Source organism: Sander lucioperca, chromosome 9 (genome assembly GCF_008315115.2).
Source record: "Sander lucioperca isolate FBNREF2018 chromosome 9, SLUC_FBN_1.2, whole genome shotgun sequence".
Taxonomy (NCBI): domain Eukaryota; kingdom Metazoa; phylum Chordata; class Actinopteri; order Perciformes; family Percidae; genus Sander; species Sander lucioperca.
In genome coordinates this window covers 39840076-39863035 of record NC_050181.1, presented here as the reverse complement: position 1 = coordinate 39863035, position 22960 = coordinate 39840076, and the positions used below count along the sequence as shown (strand labels likewise).

The following is a 22960-nucleotide window of genomic DNA, read 5'->3' as shown; positions in this document are numbered from 1 at the left end:
CCGTGGACATGTTTATTGCTTTGAACTGCCTGTGTGTGTCAGATATTGTGGCTGGACAAATTACAAGTGCAGTTGCCCAGTTATATGGTTGTCTTAACTTAAATTCTTACATTTGTGTTTGTTTTGTGTGCATTACAAGGCCAGGTAGACCAAATTAGAAACAAGCTGACAAGCAGTAAAGTACAGCTATACTTGTTTGAGAAGATTGATACCACTCTCATCTCTGTAAACACTAACATAAATGTGCAGCTAGAGCCAGCAGGTTATCTTAGCTTGGCATAGAGGTTGGAGACAGGGGAAAACACCTGGCCTAGCCTTCAGACAGCTCCAAAACTTACTAATTAACACGAGATCAAGAAAATAAAAAGACAAAATCTACTGTTCCACCCTCTCAACAGAGCCAGACTAGCTGCTTCCCTGTTTCCTGTCTTCATTCTAAGATGATTTTTAAAATTGATTATTTTCCCTAGAATCATTTTTTTTTAATTTTTTTATTTTTACCAATGATTCACCTAAATATTTTCTGTTTATACGGTACTGCTACTGGCAACTACATCATAACCGCTTTCAGCTAAACAGAGCGAAAGCAGAAAATGCAGAAAATACATGTTATGTTCTTCTTTACAAATGAAATAAGAATCGCAATAAATGAAAATCGCAATAGAAATCGAATGGGCACCCATGTATCGTGAAAGAATCAAATCGGGACAAAGCATATCGTCCCAGCCCTACTAAGCTAACAGCCTGCTGGCTTTAACTGCACATTTACATGTAACATACAGGCAGAGTGGTACTGCATCAACCTTCTCATAAACTCTCTGGAAGAAAGCATATAAGTGTATTTCCCAAAATGTCGAACTATTCATTTAAGCCAAACGGGGCAAATCAAATTTTTAACTCAACCTCTGAAACATGAAGACATGTTTACTGACCAGGGGGTCTTTGGCTTTGACCAGACTGACAATTTTGACAGAATCCTCATCCTCCTCCAGTACATCATCAGGTATTGGTGGCAGAGTAGGCTCAAAGTCTCTCTGAGCTACAGCATCATGGACAGACAGCAGACCCTAGGAAACAGAAATACAGCAAAGGTGCTGATCTGCAGTCAGGTTTGTCACTTTGAATTTGAGGTGTTGTGAATAGATGTGGCACTGGGGCTAGTATCCTTTAATGCATCTCACTTGGTATGGAAAAATGGCACTGGATAAAGCCAACAGAACACTCCAAACAAAATGGAAAGCGACACGTTGGCTGTCAAGCTGCTGTCAAATTCAACATTGTGAACTAATGCCAGTGTAATCACTGCAAAAGTCTGTTCATTTAATTGTGGTCATTCTAGATGGAAGCGCAATGAAGAACCACTGTCACCAGTTTTACCAGTGCAGGTTTAAATCAACATATTTAGGCCAACTGGTTAGGCTAGAGATGGTTAAATGTAATTGTGAGGTTAAAAAATGGTAAGCACTCAAACAAAAATGCCAAAAATCCCTGTTGACTAATTAAAGGTGACTGAGACTATGCAACACTTCCAATAAGTTTGGCTGGCCTGCCTGCACTCACTACAGCGACTGAATCCAAAAAAAGCACTTTCCTCCTGGTCACTAACCTTCAGTTTTGCCGGTGCCAACATGCCAAATTTGATTTGGTCTGGAATGTACTGCCAGCCTGTGGGCCACCTGAAAGCAACCCCCCATACTACTAACAGTCTTACTGGCAAACAACACAAGTCTTAGAAGAAACTGCTTTTCCAGTGAAGGGACTGTGAATTGATATATGACTCACTATCAATCCCCAGACAGTTCATTTAAGGTCACTCTTTGTTAACTTTGGCTGTGCGAAAACTCCAGGTTTGTTTGCAGAAAAACAATATTCTGGATAAACGTTAATCTCTCAGCCTGCACATGGTACAATTTACTGTTATAAAAAAAAAAAAACCTGAGAAGAGGAGGAAAACATCTGCTCATCAACTTGATTTTAACAATCAGCCAATCGATCTGTCAGTTAGTCTACTTATCCATGTTGTCCATCAACAGTTGCTCTGCTCAGAAGCTGCCAGCGTGTGAGCAATGTGTCTCTGGCCACTTTCAGAGACAGGTTTTCAAAAAACAAACATTCATTCACAGAATATTATACCCCGAGTCTCTCATAAGTATGTGTGAGCTCCTGCGTTGGGGCCAAGAACAAACAGGTCATAAGACTGTACAAACAAACCTGTTAGTTCTCGGGCTGGCCTCAGCTCCTCATTAAGAAAAGCCACAACTTCTGCAGCTCACTGGAAAGCCGTATGCTGTGTGTGTATGTGTGTGTGTCTGAAATATGACTGTCATCACATCTGAAATAAGGAAACATGCATTTGAGTAGTCTGGGCCTCTACATGAGTGAACACTAATAAACATAACTAGGCAGTAGATTAGCTTCAAATCCAGTGTGGTTAATAGATGTCAGCACCTCTCAGTGGGCAATATGATTAGGTGAAATACATTTAATAGAATTTATATTTGGATTAATTTGTCACTTTGTGTCACCCATATAAGCCTTTTGATGTGTGTGTGTGTGTGTGTGTGTGTGTGTGTGTGTGTGTGTGTGTGTGTGTGTAAACTCCAGTGTTCAGTCGCCTGAACAGCATCAGAATAGCTAGCAAAGCTATCTGTTTCCCCCTGCTTCCATTCTTTATGCTAAGCTAAGGTAAGCTAACCTAACATTCCCTGGCTGTAGTTTCATATTTAATGGGTAGCTATTAGAGCAGTATTGATACTTATTGTCTAACTCAGCAAAACAGTGATCTGAAAATAGAGGGAAACAGCTAATATTGTATTTTTTTTTTACATTTATGACATTCTCAGTTGTTTTGCCAAGATAAGCTGCAATAACCATCCCCTGTCTGTAGCTTGCTGTAACAGTTTAGCTAACTACAAGGACTAGACACTTGAGGAAACAGTTACCTCAACTAGGTTTAATCAGTACAAAAACTGAAGTGTAAAAACGTCAAGTTGCAGATTTACAGGAAGACTCTTGAGAAGCCAGGCTAGTTGCTTTCCTCTATTTCTAGTCTTTGTGCTAAGCTAAGCTAATCGGCTGCTGGCTGTAGCTTCATATTTGTCATAGAGACAAAAGAGTGGTATCAATCCTCTCTGATTAATAAGCAAACAAGCGTATTTCCCAAAATGTTGAACTATTTATTTTAAGAGTGGTGTATTTCATTGGTAGAAGTGATGCGATTTGACTGGACAAAGGACTTGGCTGGGGGAGTATTGGGTTGACACACGTGTGAAGTTACAGGACCACATCATCACCATGGAAGGAAATACTCTTCACCTTAAAGTTGGGTTTGGAAAAGAGGGCAACCAGTTCTTCGACTTCATCTCTCCAGACTTGGTATATCAGCTCCTCCGCCAACTGGAAGGAGAGAAAAAGAGAAGAAGGGGCAGGATATATATATTTTTTATAATTAGAGGTATACATTTATATCATTGCCTGAGTGAGGTTTAGCTAAGAGAGACAGTGAAACGAGCAGAGAGACAAAAAAGGTTAGTGAAATTCAACTTGTATCAGACTGCAGTGACACATCATCGGTACTGTCATTATTTCTACGCTTTCATATGGCCCTGTTCACCTCACTGGGGCTTTGCTTTTTTTTAATTCATCATGTTAACTATTTGTTCCTGTTTTGGTTTTGTGTCTTTTAGCCACCGTCGGAAAAAAGCTCCCGAATGTTCAAGGCTACACGACAGCTGCGGCGACAGCTAAAACAGAGCAGCCTTGACCGTCAGCGGCAAGTGGAGAGGCGGAGTGTGACTGTGTGCAGTCCCCCGTCTTGTCAAGCATTTTACTGTAATGACTTCTACTGCTTCAAGATGTCTAGGCACACTCCAGAGACACAATGCATGAAGGTCATTAGTTTCCACTGTGAGCAAACAGAAGCCTCTCTGAGGGGAAACAGACCCATGGTTTGGCCCTTCCAGTAGGTCCTGATGATTTAAGCCAGGCGGAGAGTGGCTGTCTAACAGAATCTGAAGCAAAGGGAGTGAAGAGAAGGAGATGGAGAGGAGTTTGGGGGAGAGGATATGGTTAGATAGACAGTATGGAAACATGGTAGGAATTACAGTGTGCAGCAGGGTATTGAGAGAAGATAAAGAAACGCAAATGGAGAGAAAGGGGAAAGGATACAGAGAAAGCGGAAGAATAGAGATAATGGAAAGGGGAGTATGGTTTGGGGATGGAGAGAAGAAAATATGGAGTAAGGGAAAAGTGTAAAAAGAACATCCTTGTTTAACACTTTGTCCAGGAACAAGAGGGGAAAAGTCAGGAAATGAAGGTGGAACATGACCAAAATGGTTCAAGGAAGGTAGTGGGATGAGATGGAAATATAGGAGTGATTGGTTGGTAACAGGAATGAAGAGGACTGGTACATGAAATAGGATGCACATCTGAAGAGACTGGTCGTGCCATTTTGAGTCACAGCTGTAGTGGGAACACTCTCTGTCACTTCATCTTAAATCTGAAATTAATTGTATTCCTCCAACTTGAAACATTAGACTACACACAAAATGAGTTTAGCAGCCTTTTGCTCGGAACTATCCTCGGTGACCTAACTCCTGGCATGCAGATACAAAACGATATCTGCTATAAAACACAGCCTTTCAAGTGATACTATCCGAGGTGACAGAGTTTTGAGATAACATTTCATAATTCAGTCAGGAAGAAGGACTTTGCGTTCCACTCGTGCTTCTGTGTGACAGGAAAGTCATCGGTATGTGGAGGAAACAATTTGAACATTTCCCTCTGCTGTCAAACTGTCATCCTCGGCAGCGCGTCTATCTGCAAAAGATGTTTGGAGAGAGTCACTTACATCTGAAGCCAGACTCGCGGCATGCTCTTGGACCGGGATAGGGCTTCGCTTCTCAAAACGCTTCAGCCGCTCATGGATCTGTCAAGTCAGGAAAGTATCACAATAAAAGTTCTCTCTGCAGTAAAAAAAAGGCACTTACTGCAACTTCAAATACTAATACTACTTCTACCACTAATTAAAATAATTTATAATAATACAATTTACATTATTAAAATATTTTGGGTTTCTAATAGAATATAGAACATGCTTTAATGTTAAAAATACACATTATTTTTCTCACACTGTCTCTCTGAATGTACTGTACCTGTACATGAAACGCTCTGTTTTAGCGCCTGTCTCCCCCAAGCCCCCCTCCCGAAAAAGGCCAGTCTGCTTTGATTGGTCAGTGTTTACAGGTCTTCCACATCTGCGCTCTTGGAGAATCTTATAAGAGTCTTATAAAATATGATACATTTTTACATTAATCTACTCAACAGTATATACAATACAGTAGTTAAAATTAGCTCCATCTTGACTAGCTGCAACACTGAAGTGCCACTTACATATTAATGCATTAGTAATAATAATAAGAAGAGATGTTCCGATACCGATACTGGTATCGGTATTGGCTCCGATACTGCCTAAAACGCTGGTATCGGTATCGGGAAGTATTGGAGTTTATGCACCGATCCGATACTACGTAATAAAGCCCTAAAGAAAATCTACGTTAAAGTAGTTTATTTATGTTCTTTTTCTGTTATAACTGACTGTCAAACTTGATAATAAAAGAAACTTCTGTGGCATTCATTGTTTGTGTTTGTTCATGTTTCACAAAGAGTTAAACCTGAGCCAAACCGACAACAAAGATAAATAATATCACATCCATACAGGGATAGTAGTATACAATTGTTAAAACATAATAAAATATATGATAATGCAAATTCAGGTATCAGAATCGGTATCGGGAAGCAAAAAATGGTATCGGGCCATCTCTAATAATAAGAATGTAATACTAATGTATAATAGAGTAACACTGACAGGAGCCATTCTTCCTGTATAATCTTTTACTGAAAAGCAGAGGCAGATGAGGCAGATGACCGGCCACCAAGAGCCAAATACCGTCCGAGGTTTCTGCCTGTTAAAAGGCGTTTTTTGCTCGCACCAAATGCATGCTCTTGGGGAAATCGTTTGGTTTCTGTAAATGATAGTGTTGTCTAGACCTACTCTATCTGTAAAGTGTCCTGAGATAACATCTTTTGTGATTTGACACTATAAATAAAATTCAATTGAATTGAATTAAGTAACACTTTGGATGCGGAACATTTACTCGTAATGGAGTATATTTACACTGGTGTACTACTAAAAATAAGTTCTGGGTATTTAATTCAGCTTTGTATTTTGCTACTTAAAAGTTAGACAAAGTAGATGCTGTGACTAAAATAAGTGGAAGTAAACAAGCACAAATCGTTGTAGCACAAATGTGTCTTCACCTTAAAGAGCAGGTGAAGCTTCTTCTCCATCAACATGCTGTGGAGGAACCTGTAGTCCTCCTCCCTGTCGGTGTGAGACTCGGTTCCTGACATCACTGATGATAGCAACCTGCACACGCCTGCAGGAGGAGGAGCAGAACACTGTCACACGTACAAACGCATATACACCACCTGCACCTGATATTAACCTATGGACCTTTATCAGGGTTTCTGTTTCTGGGTTTTTAAGACCATTTTAAGATCTTTATGAATGAAATTTAAGACCTGTATCCCGACACAAAAGTACAACTAAATGCAGAGTCACAAAATGACTTGCAAAGTTGCAAAAACATTTATTCAAATTGAATAAAATCGATAATAATAGTCGGTAAGTATATATCAAATTATATTTGGACTAGCAAACTAAAGAACTACAACTCCACGGAATAAAAAAAACAACTTTATAAACAACTACGGAAGCATTAGAGGTAGTTTTACATGGACGTAGGAAAATTAAGAACTGTTTAAAATTATTTAAGACCTAGATCACAATACTTCAGCGAATTTAAGACTTTTTAAGACCCCGCGGAAACCCTGTTTATGGTTATGAGGTGAGGTCAGAACCCAAAGAGAGAGGTCAAAGGTTAAATGGAGGGTGTGATAAAACACCTCCCACAGGGCAGCATTTAAAAGAGTCACTGTTAAGGGGATCATTGCTTTATTTTCCAGTTTTGCAGGTATTTTATCTGGCAGGATAAGCAAAGTAAAAGGAAAGATGACACGAATGTGCTCAAATTGCCTACATATTGCCTATCATGTACATATACGTATAACCTGTTAACCTGCTCCACTTTGGACGTACCTCTGTGTTCTGTACGACTCAGCATCCTCCTCACTCTGAGAACAGAAAAAGAAAAATTCAACAAATATTGAAACCCTTGATATATATTCATACTCCGTAACTTGCTCCAGATTTCTTTTGAATTTTATTAGTGAAGAGGGAGACTAGAGCGTGACACAGAGAAAGAGAAATAATGAGAGAAAGGAAAGAAATGTTTTTCACACGGTGTGTGAAATATCTCTTTCTTCTGACATATTACTGCCCCCTAATGCTGGTATGAAATATTGCAACATTACAGTAATACACTGTTCCACTGTACATATATAAAAAAGTATTAAATCAGTAAATGTTTTATCAATAATATGCAGAGTTCTTTTCCTTTTTCACATTAAACTAATCTAAAAGTACAACAAACAATAATGAAAACATAACTCATACTACAGGATACATATTGGATGTCCTCTGCTCAAAATGAATCAATTTTTATCCTCTCTCCGTTCATGATTTTGATCAATTTTAGAAAATTTAACAATGGTTTGCAAAACAAATAGTGTCCAGTATCCCTCAATTAACACGGCTAGAGAAATAATACAATGCTATATCGACATTGATATTTGTTTTTAATGTTTCAATAGCAGATAGTAAATGAAAATATTGTGAGAAATATGTTTGGACTAATACAGCTAATCTGGGTTACAGATTAGGAGTGTAACACACATGTTTGTGTCCATTCCAACACATTTTAAGTAGAGGAAAACAGCTCAGCACATTGGAACCACACAATTTAAATTGCACTCACCAGAGACTATCCATTCCATCAGGCCCAGTATAGACAGGCCATATCGCTTAATACCTAAAGAGTATGAGCTACATATGAACATCCACTTGTAGAGAGAGGTTGTATAGTGTTCGACTGGCCAAACTGTAAAAGAGACTGTTCCTTATCCAGTCAATATGTGTCAGTCTGACCTAAATCAAGCCGACGGGCAATCGATACAGCAATCAAAGAGCATGGGGCATAATGTTAGCTTACACCAGTTCACTTTCCACATATGACTGTCACACAGATTTAATTGAATCTCAGGTCAGCATTTGCATCCTTTCAGTAGGCCTACTTTTATTTCATTTGATTCTCTTTAATTTCACAATCGTATCTGTGGTGATAAAATAGGCTGCATGAGAGTTCTGTTTTTTAAGGTAACGTTAATAACATGAAGATGCGTGTTAAGGGAAGTGCATCAACCTAAACAATCACAAGAGGTGAGATTTAGTGTGATGCATGTCACAATATCAACCCCATTACCCTTATTCATTGGGTTCAAGTCTTCTCTATCAGGGGCATGACCCTGTGCAAAGCAATTAATACTTACCCAGTGCAGTAGCGGTTCAGTGTCACCCTGACCTCTCTGTGGGGAGGCTGAGAATGTACATTTAAACCAACAGGCCCATATGTTCTGTGGAATACATTTAGAAATAAAAGTTCATCTGTTGCTCGTCAGCATACTGACCAGAAAGTCAGTGTCTGTCGTACTGCCTTATCCACACACGTATACCAAATAAGTCCCAGGAGGAAAAGACATACTGTAGGCTACATGGAGGGCAAGTGTTCATTACACTAATGTAGAGACAACAGATCAGACTATAGACCGTGGGTGTGTCCCAGAAATTTCCAACCAACGAGATGTGAACTCAGAGGAGGAGTCCACCGCACCAACTAGCTTCGTTTTCAGCTGCGTCACGTTAGCCAGAGACAGCTAGGCTAATACCGGAAATGTGGCTACTTACTTCGCAATAAGAGCGCAAACTTAAAACTGCTTTAGTGAGAAAAAATAAATCTTGTATTTGTCGTTACAACGCGGTCGTGAAGTTTTTCGTTCTGCTTTGCCATGCTAAGAGGATATTGTTTTCGATATATCAACACAAATGAATGGCGAGTCTGGTTGCTACTGCCTTACTTTCAGCATCATGTCCCGTTTTTTTCATTTCATGATAAAAAACATTACATTACTTGTCAATTTAACGTTAAATGTCTCGTTATAATGAAATATCTGTGTACACAGAAGTTCCCTGCTTATCAGAAACGTCTTGAAACTAACGTTAGCTAGCAGACCCACTCAGTTTGCTAACGTTAGCTAAGTTATCCAGTAATGCCAGTAACGACTGCGACAGTGTTTCAGCGGTTATTCCTTCCTATTTCTGTTTTTGAGTTAAACATTACGACCGTCCAAAAACGGCATTTGAACAAGTTTACCTAATGTATTTGTATTCGTTGTGGTACCTTCTTTATTCAATAAGGTTCTTATAATTTGAAAATACAACCGGAACTTATTTTTTTTCTAGCTAAACATTACCGAGGAGTCCGTTTCCTCCTGACTCTGCTGCTTTTCGCTGAGCTACATCGGCCGAGCCAAGCGTATACCGTAACTACATGCCAGACGATGCACTGAGGGTGGTTTGCAATAAAGACCACCCGCTATGCAGTGCTGGTGCTCGGTGCACTGTTTGTAGGTTTCTGTTTGGTAGGACAGACTGAGTCCAGATATCAGGAAGCTGAAGAAAAGAGAGCTGTGAAAGCAGACAGACAGGAGGCCACGGTTCCCCCTCTCACACACACACACACACACACCACCCCGGCCTTGATGGTGATGTATGCAAGGAAACCAACAAGAGTCAGCGATGGGTAAATCAAGCACAAACCATAACATGTTTAAAGTTATTTGTAGGGTTTACCTATTTTTTTTTTCTTTCATATGTAGGTTGGTTATTCGTGTTGCCTGTAACCGTTAGCTATCAGTGCTACGAGCTAACAGTTTGCAATTAGCTCTGGGTTCCGGATATTTACTGTAGCCTATCAATTAACGTAACGTTAGCTAACTAACGTGTTAATGGTAAACCGTGGGTGTATATGTCACAATATGTAGCTACGATACGTTTTAAACATGATCGGTTTTTTTCTACTAGCTAACGTTAGAGCAAGCAGCTGTTGCTAAGGTGGCAAATCAAGCTAACTTAGCTAACGGTAGCTAAATAAGCTCCAGAAAGTATGTTGCTATGGTAAAAAAGTAGCCTAGCCGTAAAAATGCAAACTGTCTTACAATACTGTTTGTTTTGTGTGTTTCCACAGGTGCAACGACAGAAGGGATTCGCAATCCTATCAGGTATGACATATGACAATTTGTTAAGTCACCTGTCATTACTTTATACTAACGTAACGTTAGCTAATGAAGGTGCAGTATTTTCCATTCAAATTAAATCTCACTAACACTTCCAGTTAAATTCCCAATTATATTGTCACTTAATCATACTGTTGAACAAAATAAACCACTAAAAACTTTATTTACATTCAATCTACATGGCTATCACACAACTTCCCATAGGAAGTACTTTTGTGGCAGTTTGTGTAATGTTCTTGTAAACCCTGGCAAAGTTTGCTCTTAAATTCATGTTGTGTTGATATAGCATCAGGCACACATTTTGGCACCACTGTAGTACTCCTTGAACATCGCCACAAAGTGATGTTACCAACTTTAAATGGCTTCCTGTAGGATACATTCAAGACATGCTGAAAAGCAGAGAACCTTGGCTGTACACTTATATCTTTATATTTATTACAGACACACACATACTCACACGTATATTTATTTAAACAAAATAAGGAAAAAAATGACAAAAACTACCCATCCCAACAACTCTTTCTGCCATGCTTTATTCAATCTAGGCCCATAAATCTCAGCCAAAGAGCCAGTCCAGCAGCCTTCACCGCTATGACAAAGTGCGCGATGGCTCATCAGACCCCACACCCCCTTACAAGATGCTGCGACGCTCCGACGAAAGTCCTGGCAGCAGACAGGGAGACGGCACAGGACATGGCAAGGCAAAAACCTCTCACCCAGTTAGAGGAAAAAATGGTAAGCCTGGATCAATTCAATTCAACAACTTTATTAATTCCACAAGGGGCAATTATTAGGATCTGGTGGTCCTACAAATGCATGCACGTTTTATCTTAAAGGGTTGCTATAAGGAAAAGGCAGCATCTTGGTCCTGCACCTCAGACAAATATCAGATGCTTGTGGTTGCAGGCAAACTATCAGCTCTCAGCCTCAGCTGACTTTAATCAATTGTGTACGTTGATCAACAAATACATTCTTCTGATCAGTATCTTCATTGTTAATTATGGCATTCTTTCTGTGTTGATCTCTGACATACTATGTCAACTTGTTTTTTCATATATGTACTTTTCAACACATATCACTTTTGAGCAGACGTGGGTGCAAAGTTTGATGAAAAGCATAACCTTAACCTGGAAACTGTCATGGGGAACAAAGTGAAGCTTCACACTATTTTGTCCTCTCACTGCCATCAGATCACAATATAGCTATTGCTGCTCACATCTGAATAATACAAACATAAACAATCACAAACAAAGGGTTTCTTATTTGGCAGTTGCAGCTGTCACTAAGATTCACTCCCCTGCCAAACATTGTGTGTTTACTCTTACTTGATAAATGGCTTTGTTATAGGGACCAGCGGCTCTCCTCAGGAGAACTCTCACAACAACAGCTCCCACCATGGCTCCGACTCGCATGCGACTCAGAGCAAGCCTGCAGACAGGGTAAGACGTTGTCCAGTGTTATCTAATGATATACTCTCAGCATTTCATGTAGGAATTGCTGTCACGCTACTTGGAACATGGTATGCAAGACATTATGTAGAAACATCTCTCTTTCTCTCTGTGCAGACATTTTTTTGTCTCAACAACAATGCGTGATTGAATCTTATGTAACAGGCTCCTTCTATAGAGTAGATTGTCTGATTAGATGTAAGCCTTCCATGTTAAAATATTTAATTATCTTATTATATCTCACTCAGTATCTGGTTGTACTGAGCAATAAGGCCAGATATTCAATGTTTAACGTTGTTTGGGAAGCCGGTGTTGATGTATACTGTTATTAGTTATCATTTTGAAGTGAGTAGAGGGTGGAGTGCATATGTAAAGTCAACATCATGACAAGACGACAAAGCAAAAATGTTTCCAAATCTAAACTTAAATGTGCATACACACAGTATGGTTTCTACAAGCAAGTGACAAATATGTAGCGCAAAGGCAGGTTTTTCCTCATCTGTGCACCGTTGTGCTTCCATTATGAGATGAGAGATGAAAGGAAAAGAAATCCACAGAGGAACACATTAAGAGAAACAGGGGTTTTACAGTTCAGGTTTGGCAAGATTAAGTTATTAAAGATTATCTTTCGCTAATGTAGTCTGTTGATAATTATGACATCCTGCCCTTCTCTGCTCTATGTTGAGATGCACAAGTGGAGAACGGGTTGATTAGCTGTTAGCTGCTGCTAAAATAAGGATAGAATTGAAGAGGATTCAAAACTGTACATCAATTATGTTCCATTTTTGCCCGGGGGTTGATGCAAAATCTGTAACTGCAATTCATGCAGTAACTGTCAAATCACATCTCAATTACATTTGTTTTTAGCAATAACAAGGCCCTGCTATAAAATCTACTGCTGTCCATATTTTTCTTAAGACCATCTAACCTTTTTGTTTGTTTGTGAGAAAGCATGAAATAAATGTTATTGTGGCTCAAGCCTCCTCTGCAAAATCAGTCAGTTTTGAAATCGGTGCAGTTGTAAGAAGGAAAGACAGGATGAGGCAACGTACATTTTCTTCCCGGAATTGTTGTAATGACTGGAAGTGTCGGTATGTACATGATCATGAATATTAAACCTATCGCTCCCAACCAGACTGAAAAGCCCTTATCCATTATTAAGGGTGGAAAGTGAGGGATGCTTACCTACTAAATGAACACGGATGCTTACTTATCAAAGGATCATAGACTTAGAGGAGCATAGCTCATTTACCTGCAAGTCATCAGTTAACATAGCTGCTGACTATTTTTTTCAAACATGTTGTTGCTAATGTCCATTCGCTTCCATGTAGCATGGACATTTAAGACTTAAGAAAATTGATATTTGCAGTCGTTTCTAAAAAGCATCATATATCTTACAATTACATTTCAGGATATAGTGTCCTTCTCTCACAGAAAGAGTCTTTGGATTAGAATAAAAATCTGTTTTACTATGTGAGTCCGTTCAGCTTTACATATTTATATCACACATACATAGCTAATGAACAATTCCAGATAATAACACATTTTCACTATGACCACTACTACTGTCATTACTAAACGTTTTGCCAAAATATGGACAATAACTTTACGTGAAACAGGTGATTTAACGTCACCGCTCATTTTACATATAGCTTAGCAACAAAACAATATGCTGTAGGAACATTACTACGATTTTTCACGTTGGTTTTGAGGGGTATGCATCCCCACTAACCTGGAAAATGTTTTAAACAGTAACGTTAATAGAGCGTGTTGGGGGAATACTACGTCTCCTGCAGCGGGGAGTCAAAGACAGAGAACGGTACGCTAATGTTAGCTTCTTGTCTCATCTGGGGTCTGATAAACAGTAAATTCATCAAATTCAGTGCCCGTAATGCTTTTTTCCAAGCGACTGTAGCTGTCATATTTCACGTAGTTTCCGTGGTAAATCAGCCGCCGAGGCTTTCGTCGCCGTTTGTCCCTCTGCCTGAGGAGGAAATGCTGTACTCGCGCTGTTGTATATTTGGTTGCAATGACTTCGCGAGTGATGACGTCCTGTCACTGTTCCAGTTGCTCGCCCTCAAAGGGGACAGCGAGCTGATGACTGTTCTCTTGCGTTCAGAGGAGCAGACAGCTCTGCAGAGTCGTGTAATTACGACTTCGGGACATTTTTTTAAATACTAAAGGAGCAGCGGCAATCGCTCCTTCACCGGCGGACCGAATGTATTGCACAGCCCTAGGTACTCTTTAACTTGTCATAATATCTCTAAAGCTTTCTAAGGTCTCATGTCTTGTCTCTCTCAGCACCAGGACCCAGCAGATGACTGGACAGAACACATCAGCTCCTCTGGGAAGAAGTACTACTACAACTGTAGAACTGAGGTCTCCCAATGGGAGAAGCCCAAGGACCTGTTGGAGAGGCAAGCCCTCTTAAAATGAAATGACAAAATACATACACTAAAAGCCAATTCAATTTTCAACCTGAAACCGTAATCGAGGTTCTCATGCAGTCGTACATTACAAGATCAAGCAGTGCACCAGAATATCGTTAGCTTAGTGTACAGAGTCTAACTGCATCCTGCATATTGTCACTGTTGCTTTCTGCTTATTCTGCTTCAGGGAACAACGACCGAAAGACCCAGTCAAGATGGGGGCGAATAGTTTCCCCAGGGACATGGACTACAGACAAGAGGCCTTGCAGGACAAAGCCTCAACTAGTAAGTATAGCAGAACTATAAAACCTAAGCAACGTGGGTCAAGTTTTTACAAAGTCATCCTCTCCAAGATTGTGACGAGCTTCTGTTGATCACTTTCTGGAGAAATATTTAAGATACAGAGAGGATTTACTACATACGTCTGGTGCACAAATTTCCCTGACAAATATCGTAATGCTTTATTCTCCTGCTCTGCTCGTCTCCACAGAGACAACATCAGGGGACCAGTCCACAGCATCCAACTCCGGCCATTCCTCCTCTTCCTCTTCTTCTCAGAGCCTGAACTCTGCTCCTGGTGCTTTGGGTTCCACCCCCTCCGCCGTGTCCTGCTCCTCTTCCTCCTCTTCGGGGCAGGTGCCTCAGTCTGTCCAGTCCCCGTCACCAGCACTGCTGCAGGACCCAGCCCTCCTGCATCAGCTGCTCCCAGCGCTGCAGGCCACTCTGCAGATGAACAACGGCAGCATGGACATGGCCAAACTCAATGAGGGTGAGGGCACAACCGATCAAAGAAACACAAGATGTCACTTTCACACAGCTGTCTTCCATAGTGTCTTTCTCGGTAGTTCCACCGAGATTGTGAATTTTCATTGTATACACATAGTGGCTTTAACGTAACGTTTCCATTAGGGATCAACCAATACTGTTTGTTCAAGTCCGATACCGATTATTAGTAGTTAATGAAACCGATAACTATTTTTTAGAACTTATGCATTTACAGTGAAAAGTCTTTAGGTCAAAAAGTTTTTGGAATGTTACAGTCTCCAACAGAAAACCTTGTTTAAATGCGTTAAGCAATTATTTAGTACTTTCAACATAATACACAGTAAATTATATTTAGATAGTGTTGTGGGCGGGACATTAAGTCAGACTCAGTGGTGAGGGAAACCGAAGCAGAGGGACATACACAGAGCTGTAGTGGAGCCAAAGTAGCACACTTTTTAAATAATTAACTATCGGTTATCGGTAGAGATGCACCGATTACAACTTTTTAGGCCGATTCCGATTTCCTATTTTCTTTGAGTTAGGCCAGCTGATACCGATTTTAGCCGATTCCGATTTAATTTTTTTCTAACCACTTTACAGCACACACAAATATTTATTTTCTATCTTTTCTTTAATAGAAAATGTTACATTTTGCATAGAACATAAAACATTTTTTAAATAGATAATTGATCGCTATAAAATACAACTATATAAATTACTCCTGGTGTGGGAAATTAACACACATCTAAAGTGCAATGTTATGGAAGAACCATTTCCTTCTTTTCACATCCAATATCCAACTAAACAAATGTGATATATTTAGCAAACTAAACTTCTGTATGAAAACAGGGAAAACAGGTAATGGCAATACAATAATAGCCTATATAAATAACAAATAAAAATAAAATAAATATAGCCTTGCAGTATAAAGATATTTCTCAAAACACACACACAGGCCCGTTTGAACGTCAACAGTAACGTTACCTGAAAACAGCGTGCAGTTCCTTTTTTTAGCAAGTTTGCTTTATTTGTCATTGTGCATAAATATGAACACTACCGTTGCTGTCAACAAGCTTATCTGCTAACGTTACCTACCGACGGTTACTACTACTACTACTACTACTACTATGTTTTTAATGTTGGTTTTAAGCGGTATGCACCCCCACTATCCTGGAAAGCGTTTTAAACAGTAACGTTAATACAGCGTGTCGGAGGAATACAGCCTCTCTTTTTTTTACACGGCGGCCAGCGGGGCATCAGAGGCAGAGGGACCACACAGCGTTTGCTAACGTTAGCTTCTTGTCTCTTCTGGGGTCTGATAAACAGTAAATTCATCAAAGTCAGTGTGCCCAACGCTATTTTCCGATAAACTGTAGCTGTCATATTTCACAGGACCCGCGTGAGTGCGGTTTTCATGTTCCAGTTTTTCAGCCTCAGAGGGGAGAGAGAGCGGCTGACTGTTCGAGACGTGTAATTACAACTTTATGACATTTCATAAACAGCTGATGGAGTGGCAGTGCGCCTCTGCTACATGCATACAGCGAAAACCCTGCATGTGCACGTGTGATGTTGCGCGATGTAAATCATGCGGCGCCCGAGTGAATTTGATCGGCATATGTCAGACTGACCAGCCGGTCATCGATGACGTGAAAATCGGCCAATTCCGGTCACCAGCCGGTCAATCGGTGCATCTCTAGTTATCGGGCAAATAAAAATGGCAATGCAGATAATCTGCAAACTGCCAATAAACGGCCCGATAATCGGCCAGGGGCGATAATCGGTCTATCCCTAATTTCCACACTACATTTCACACTGGAGCCACCAAGTGTCCCGGACGTTATGAAGTTGCGTTTGAAAAGAAGGGGGTTGTATTATATTCAACAACCAGACAATTACATGTTCACACCATCTGATGTTCTTTTGAGTGGAGGGTGTAGCACTGTAACACCGGCTCCTACAGAGTGTGTTGTGCTAAGGCCCTGACACACCAACCCAATTATCGGCCATCGGACAGTCTGGCGAGGTCAGTGACTCGAGTCTGTTCGGTGTGTTCCGTGCCGTCGTCAGTCGGAGGAGCCGTCTGCCTTCATTTGGGCCGATTTGACATGTTGAATCAGAAGGCGGGCAGTCGGACTCAATGGCCAATCTGATTGGTGGAGCGCTAACCTGGAAATAACGAGCCGGATGAGCCTGACTAACTCCATCTCAAAATCTGACGAAAATCTTTTAAACTGACCTTTGTCGATCTGAAATGAAGACCGATTCAGCAACTGCAAAGGCAGTCAGTCCGACTGCCTTTTCTGCCGAAGGTCGGCCGTCGGGTTGGTGTGTCAGAGCCTTTATGGGTTGTTTGTAGCCTTTTTGTTGCTAAGCTAACAAGTGTTTACAAGTCCGTTTTTATAGTGTGTCCTTCAAGAGTTAGTGTTTCGTTAGCCCGGCTAAACCCACAGGAGTTTAACATGGTTTGCCGTCACGGAATAAATACGTTCATAATGAGTGAAGCATCTCCTGACGTCTTTAGTGCAAAAACAGACTGTGGATTGAACCATCTGTCAAGCAGCCATGAATTAACGCACAAAAAAAGATAAATGCTAACTGCTGGATAAACTTATTTTTGACAGTTTTTTAAAGGTCTGATAGGAGAGCTATAGAATTATGTGACGGATTTTCCAAGAGAAAATATTTCAAGGATGAAGACTCTTGTTCTCCTTGGATTAACAGTATCCCAGGGAAACTTTCCTAACAGGACTAGTGTGAAAATGCGTTGTATCTTTTTCCAAAAAACAGTGTGAAGAGCATGTACGGCAAAAATATGTCAATATTCTGTCACTTATGAGTGTGTGTTTCGATCCTGTTATTAATGGGCGACAGCGTTCTGCTGTTATTAACCTGGCAGTTAATATGATTAGTTTCTTGCTATTCTGCGTGAACCTGACATACATGTGTGATTGCTGTTTAATAGTAGTAAAATTACATATACATAAACCGGCTCCAGTGGCTGGTGAAAAGACGAATCTTTCCACTGATTAGTTGTTTTTTTTTTATCTTAACTGTGTTTTCTGACACATAACTATACGTGTTTGTGCACTCACCTGTTGTGCATCCTTGCTCACTCACCTGTGTGTGTGTGTGTGTGTGTGTGTGTGTGTGTGTGTGTGTGTGTGTGTGTTTCCTCTTTCCTCCCTCCAGTCTTGGCAGCTGCTGTCACCCAAGCTTCCTTGCGGTCTGTGCTTCATAAGCTCCTCACTGCTGGACCTGCTTTCAACATCACTGCTCTGCTCTCAGCTGCTCAACACTCCAACCAAGGTACGGCCTCATCACTGTTTCTCACCATCTGCTACACTAACTCATTTGTTTTTTAAGGATCCTGCTCTCACTGTCCGTGCCAGTTCTTTTTAAATGCAGTGTAATACACAATTTGTTCTTGACCTTCAGTCAGTGAAATTCTGCATTTTATGCAAGTTAACGGCGTGTATCGCTTTTTCAAATTGACTATAGCTATGTGGGAAAACAACAGATGTCCTCCCATGTATTCCAGTGAGCCTTCTCTGCTGGAACAGAGGATGTGTTGCATAGCAATCGCAACAAGTGTGCCAGAAAAAAGATGACACAAGTCTTCTTGTGTCATCTTTTAGCCTTTTAATGTGCTTGTGTTGTCAGATTGTTTGCTGCCTTGTTGCTAAACCGATTATTCACATTTGAAAGCAAGAAAGGGAATTACTGTAGGCGGAGGGTTTTCATGAGGACCAGTACCGCCAGTGTCGAGGGAAATCATCGCAATGAACCTTCTTTTCCTCCGTACTGATTCTACGTCCTCCTGTTGCAGCCCAGCACTCCAGTCAGTCCCCCGTCTCCCTGACGTCGGATGCATCATCGCCGCGGCCGTACGTCTCACCACGCAACGGCACGCCACAGAGCAGCCAGAAATCCCTTCTTGGCGTGCACCCTGGCAGCATCACATCCTCACAAACAAGGGTGAGGCACAGGAGCAAAAGTAACAGAAAAGTCCAGTTTGAAGAATGTCGGGAGTACTTCCCGTTGCTCGTGACTCACCCCCACCTTCTCTCTCTTCTCCACGTTGTTATGACTGCCCTTGTCTGTTAAATGTTCTTTTTCTGGTTTTCATTCCTATTTCTGTCTCTCCTGCCATCGGTCCTTCCCTCTTCAGGGCACCATGTCTTCAGGTAAACAAGGATCAGTCCCCCTGTCTCAGACCGCAGAGAAGCGTCCAGAGGACCCAAGAACTCTCCAGCAGAGAAGGTACAAGTCACTTCAACACACCATTTTGTTTGTGATGATGGATTGCTTGGAGGTAAAGCAAACAATTAAAAACCTTACAAGGCCGTTTTACAAGTAAAAGGACACCTGAATTACAACAAGACATTTTACAAATTTCAATAGCAACGTGTCCCAAGCAGTTTTCATGGTTACCATCAGTTCGGTAGAAATTAGTTCCAAAGAGGTCTGTGTATTATTCAAAATAATGTTTTCTGGAAAGACATGTAAACAATAGGGAAAGTAATTTATTCTAGCACAAATCCAATATGGAGACATACTATTTAGGGCTGTGTATTGGCAAGAATACATCGCACGATACATGGGTCACGATTCAATATATTGCAATATATTTCGATAAGGCGATATATTAGGATTTTTTTAAAGTATAATTTTAGAAAAACTAATATTTAAAAACAGACATGATGTGCATAAAAGTCAAAGAAGTTTACTTTAGAAAAACAATTCAGTACACAGAAAATCAAACTGCCAGTTTGGAATTGTGGTTCCCAGGTTCTTAGTTGAGCTAATGTTTATATGCTAAAGTAGGCCAAAGTTCAGCCATGGCTACATTGTTAGCTTCTAGCAAAAAGTCAGGCACTGGTAGGCGAGGACACTAGTGGTGCGTCTCAGCATAGCGATCTAGCGCTAGGGGGTTTAAACACAACATAAACGTGAATCACTGTATTTTAAAAAAAGACATTGACATTGTGTTTTTGAAAATCGATACAGTATTGCAAAATAAAATATCGCGATACTCAAGTGTATCGATTTTTTTTTTTTTTTTTACACCCCTAATACCATTACATAAATGCATATCCAGCATTTTTTACGTAATACTATAGGGCCACACTTGGACTTTTCATGGCGATTAAGTGTTAAACACATTTGTGACGTTGGTTATTCAGCCAAATTTAATCAGAAATATGATGAGCAGCGTTTGAGGTATTCAAAACAATGCTATGGGCTGAATAAATCGCGGTATCCTTGACTAATATGCCCAAACATCAGTATTTCAACATTAGGGAAACTGCAGCTGGATGTCATTTTATTTACACCCTCTTCACCCCGGTAATTATATGTCTCACTCCACCAGCCAGGAGATGCTGTGCACGGGATCAAGCATAGCTGGTGCTACGTTGCCCCATGTCCCCTCAGGCAGCACCAGCCAATGCCAGGGCGACAACCCCGGCTCATTCACCCCCACCCTGGCAACTCATTTCGATGAGAGCCTCATCAGACATATCCAAGGATGGCCTTCAGAGAACACTGAGAAACAGGTACAATCCGCCACGGAGATTTCTACGTTACAGAGCAATAGAGTGTTGCCAGTTACCACTGTTTGTTATAGCTGTAGCATCATTACGGCGCTACAAAAGCAGAACCGCTCCGTGGGGCTGCTGGCACAAATATAGACTTTTAGTCTTTGACAAAAAAAAGAAAAGTCATCACAAGGTCTACTTACTTGGGTGTTTCCAGAGCTTCCAGGCTCATCTTGTGGCCTTTCTCAGCTGTTGCGATAAACCATAATAGCTAAATCATCTCCATGACAACTAAGCAGTAGGGGTGGGAATCACCAGAGGCCTCACGATACAATATCATCACGATACTTATTTCACCATACAATATTATTGTGGTTTTAAACGTATTCCGATATTCTGCGATATATATATTGCAATTGGATTACCTTTTTTCCAACAAAATTTCAAATTGTCCCCAAAGGAAAACTTTGTCAACATCTGTTTTATCTAATAAGATAAATGTCTGTTTGTTCATCTCACTTGTTATTGCTGCAAAATGGAATCGTCAAGCAGACAAACTGGCCGACACGTACTGTAAACGTCAAGCAGACAAACTGGCCGACACATACTGTATCTGTACTGTATCGATACAGTATTGCTACGGAAAATATCGCGATACTATGCTGTATCGATCAGCCCCCCCCCCCTTACTAAGCAACTCCATCTGAAGAGGGAGGCCATTAGTTGTGGTTGAAAGCTTTGCAAATACCAAGTAAGTGGTCCTTGTGATGGTCATTCATTTTTCTGTGAAACTTGTGTCCAAGGTCAAGAATAAACCCTCAGCTCAACTTTTGAGTTTTGATTTATCCAGAATCAGTAAGCTAATGTTGATCCGTGTTCTCAAAGTATTGATTGATGTTGAATGTTTGTTGTGTAAATCTAAAGTCGTGACTTGACAATAAGCACTCGTCCCTCTCCGCCAGGCGGCTCGGTTGCACGAGGACCTCCACAACATGGGCAGCTTGTACATGTCTGAGATCTGCACAGAGATGAAAAACCTCCGCTCCCTGGTCCGAGTGTGTGAAATCCAGGCCACACTGAGGGAACAGAGGTGAGGCAAATGTTCCATTTGCATTCACATTTTAGCTGATGCGGACATTCACAGCACACGTTCACATGTACTTGTTTTCTCCTCAACTATAGAATCCTGTTTCTGAGGCAGCAGAGCAAAGAGCTGGACAAGCTGAAGAACCAGAACTCCTACATGGTGTGAGGACCAGAGAAGAAAGGACTGGGATGGATTGAAATAATGATTGAAAAAGAGGAATAGACTTGGACAGCAAGCTGCTACAGCCCGTTTACTCTCCCCACCAGAGCAACTGAGAAAAGCTGTTAGAAGACAAATAAGGTGGCTGCTGGCAAGGTGAAGCTCCATAATCCCGAACCTGTCCTTTTTTTTTTTTTTTTCTTTTTAAAATAAAAAATCTTTTTCCAGTGTCCAGCACATGAATTGCTTTCGCCGAAAGGTGAAAATGCCGCTTCACCGAGTCGGACCTTTTAACCAGTGGACATAGAGGACCTGAGGCTCTTTCCAAACAGCACCTTTTCGGACTGTGAACCTTGGATTGTGTGTATTGTATTGGGTTAACTTGTTTTCTGGTGTGTTTTGATGTGTAGTGGTCAGGAAAAGATTACAATTCATTTTTGGGAAAATGAACTCAAAACCATCTCATAATAATTGGTGTGACACCGTTTTGGGATTGCTCCCCAATCTTCTGAAATGGACTTAGTCATGCATTGAAATGTATGGATTCAATGGCAGTGATGTTACTAATGTTATTTTTAATTCACTATACTTGTCCGTGGTTTTGCCATCCCAGTGTGTCCTCAAGCTGGTTGGTTTTTACATGAGATTAGCTAAGATCTTTGGCCAGACCTTTCTGAAAATACTTAAATGTGCTTCAGCTATTTTGTCCCAATTGATGGGAATCTGCGTCATGGTTCCAGTGGTACAGATTCACTGGGATGTTATGGCTAGTTATGGCAAACACATTCCAGATGTTTCAAAGCCATTTTGGGGAAAACAACATTTTTGGACCTAGGTTGTCTGCTAGTACATTTAATGGTTGCATTCATTTGTAGCCCTGCTGGCTGTTTTCATATCCTTTCTGCTATTTGTCTTTCTTTTGTATAATTGTTATCCTTTTGTTTCTCTCCCAAGTCCACTTGGGGGCAATATTTCATTCCTTTTGTGCAGCTTAGCAAGAGATTGTGTAAACAAATAGAAAAGCGACTAAATCGACAGTCATGTAAAGCTAAATTCTTGTTGCACATGATTGATTACGTCCTTGTAGGCATAATGGAAAAGATCAATGAAAATAAGTTTTATTTTGTCAAAAAGGAAACTCATGCTTCATTTAATCCATTTTTGTTCAGCTGTCATGGCTGCAGCCCTTTTATCAACTGACTGGAGCCAGATTTGCCTACTTTT

The 22960-nt window shown here is 40.7% G+C and overlaps 2 protein-coding genes across 9 annotated transcripts in view; one reads left to right on the top strand and one right to left on the bottom strand.

Annotated features, from left to right (window-relative positions):
* LOC116065073 (MAGUK p55 subfamily member 7-like) overlaps nt 1-10186 on the bottom strand; it is a 25835-nt gene extending 15649 nt beyond the window's left edge. Inside the window, exons 1-7 of one of the 8 annotated variants that reach the window (XM_036004924.1) lie at nt 8786-9254; nt 7938-7991; nt 7160-7194; nt 6319-6437; nt 4850-4927; nt 3316-3396; nt 933-1067 (exon numbers count right to left, since the gene is read on the bottom strand). In XM_036004924.1, coding sequence (XP_035860817.1) covers nt 933-1067; nt 3316-3396; nt 4850-4927; nt 6319-6437; nt 7160-7184 — 438 coding nt within the window. In that variant the 5' untranslated portion in view covers nt 7185-7194; nt 7938-7991; nt 8786-9254. The other 7 variants (XM_036004923.1, XM_036004921.1, XM_036004922.1 and 4 more) reach the window with 7 other exon arrangements.
* Nucleotides 9565-22960, top strand: LOC116065074 (WW domain-containing adapter protein with coiled-coil-like). The gene is made up of 13 exons (XM_031320528.2): nt 9565-9818; nt 10263-10296; nt 10857-11046; nt 11659-11750; nt 14061-14176; nt 14376-14473; nt 14679-14957; nt 18143-18259; nt 18780-18928; nt 19122-19213; nt 20325-20508; nt 21453-21580; nt 21673-22960. The coding sequence occupies exons 1-13, from the start codon at nt 9778-9780 to the stop codon at nt 21740-21742; spliced, it is 1590 nt and encodes a 529-aa protein (XP_031176388.1). The 5' UTR covers nt 9565-9777; the 3' UTR covers nt 21743-22960.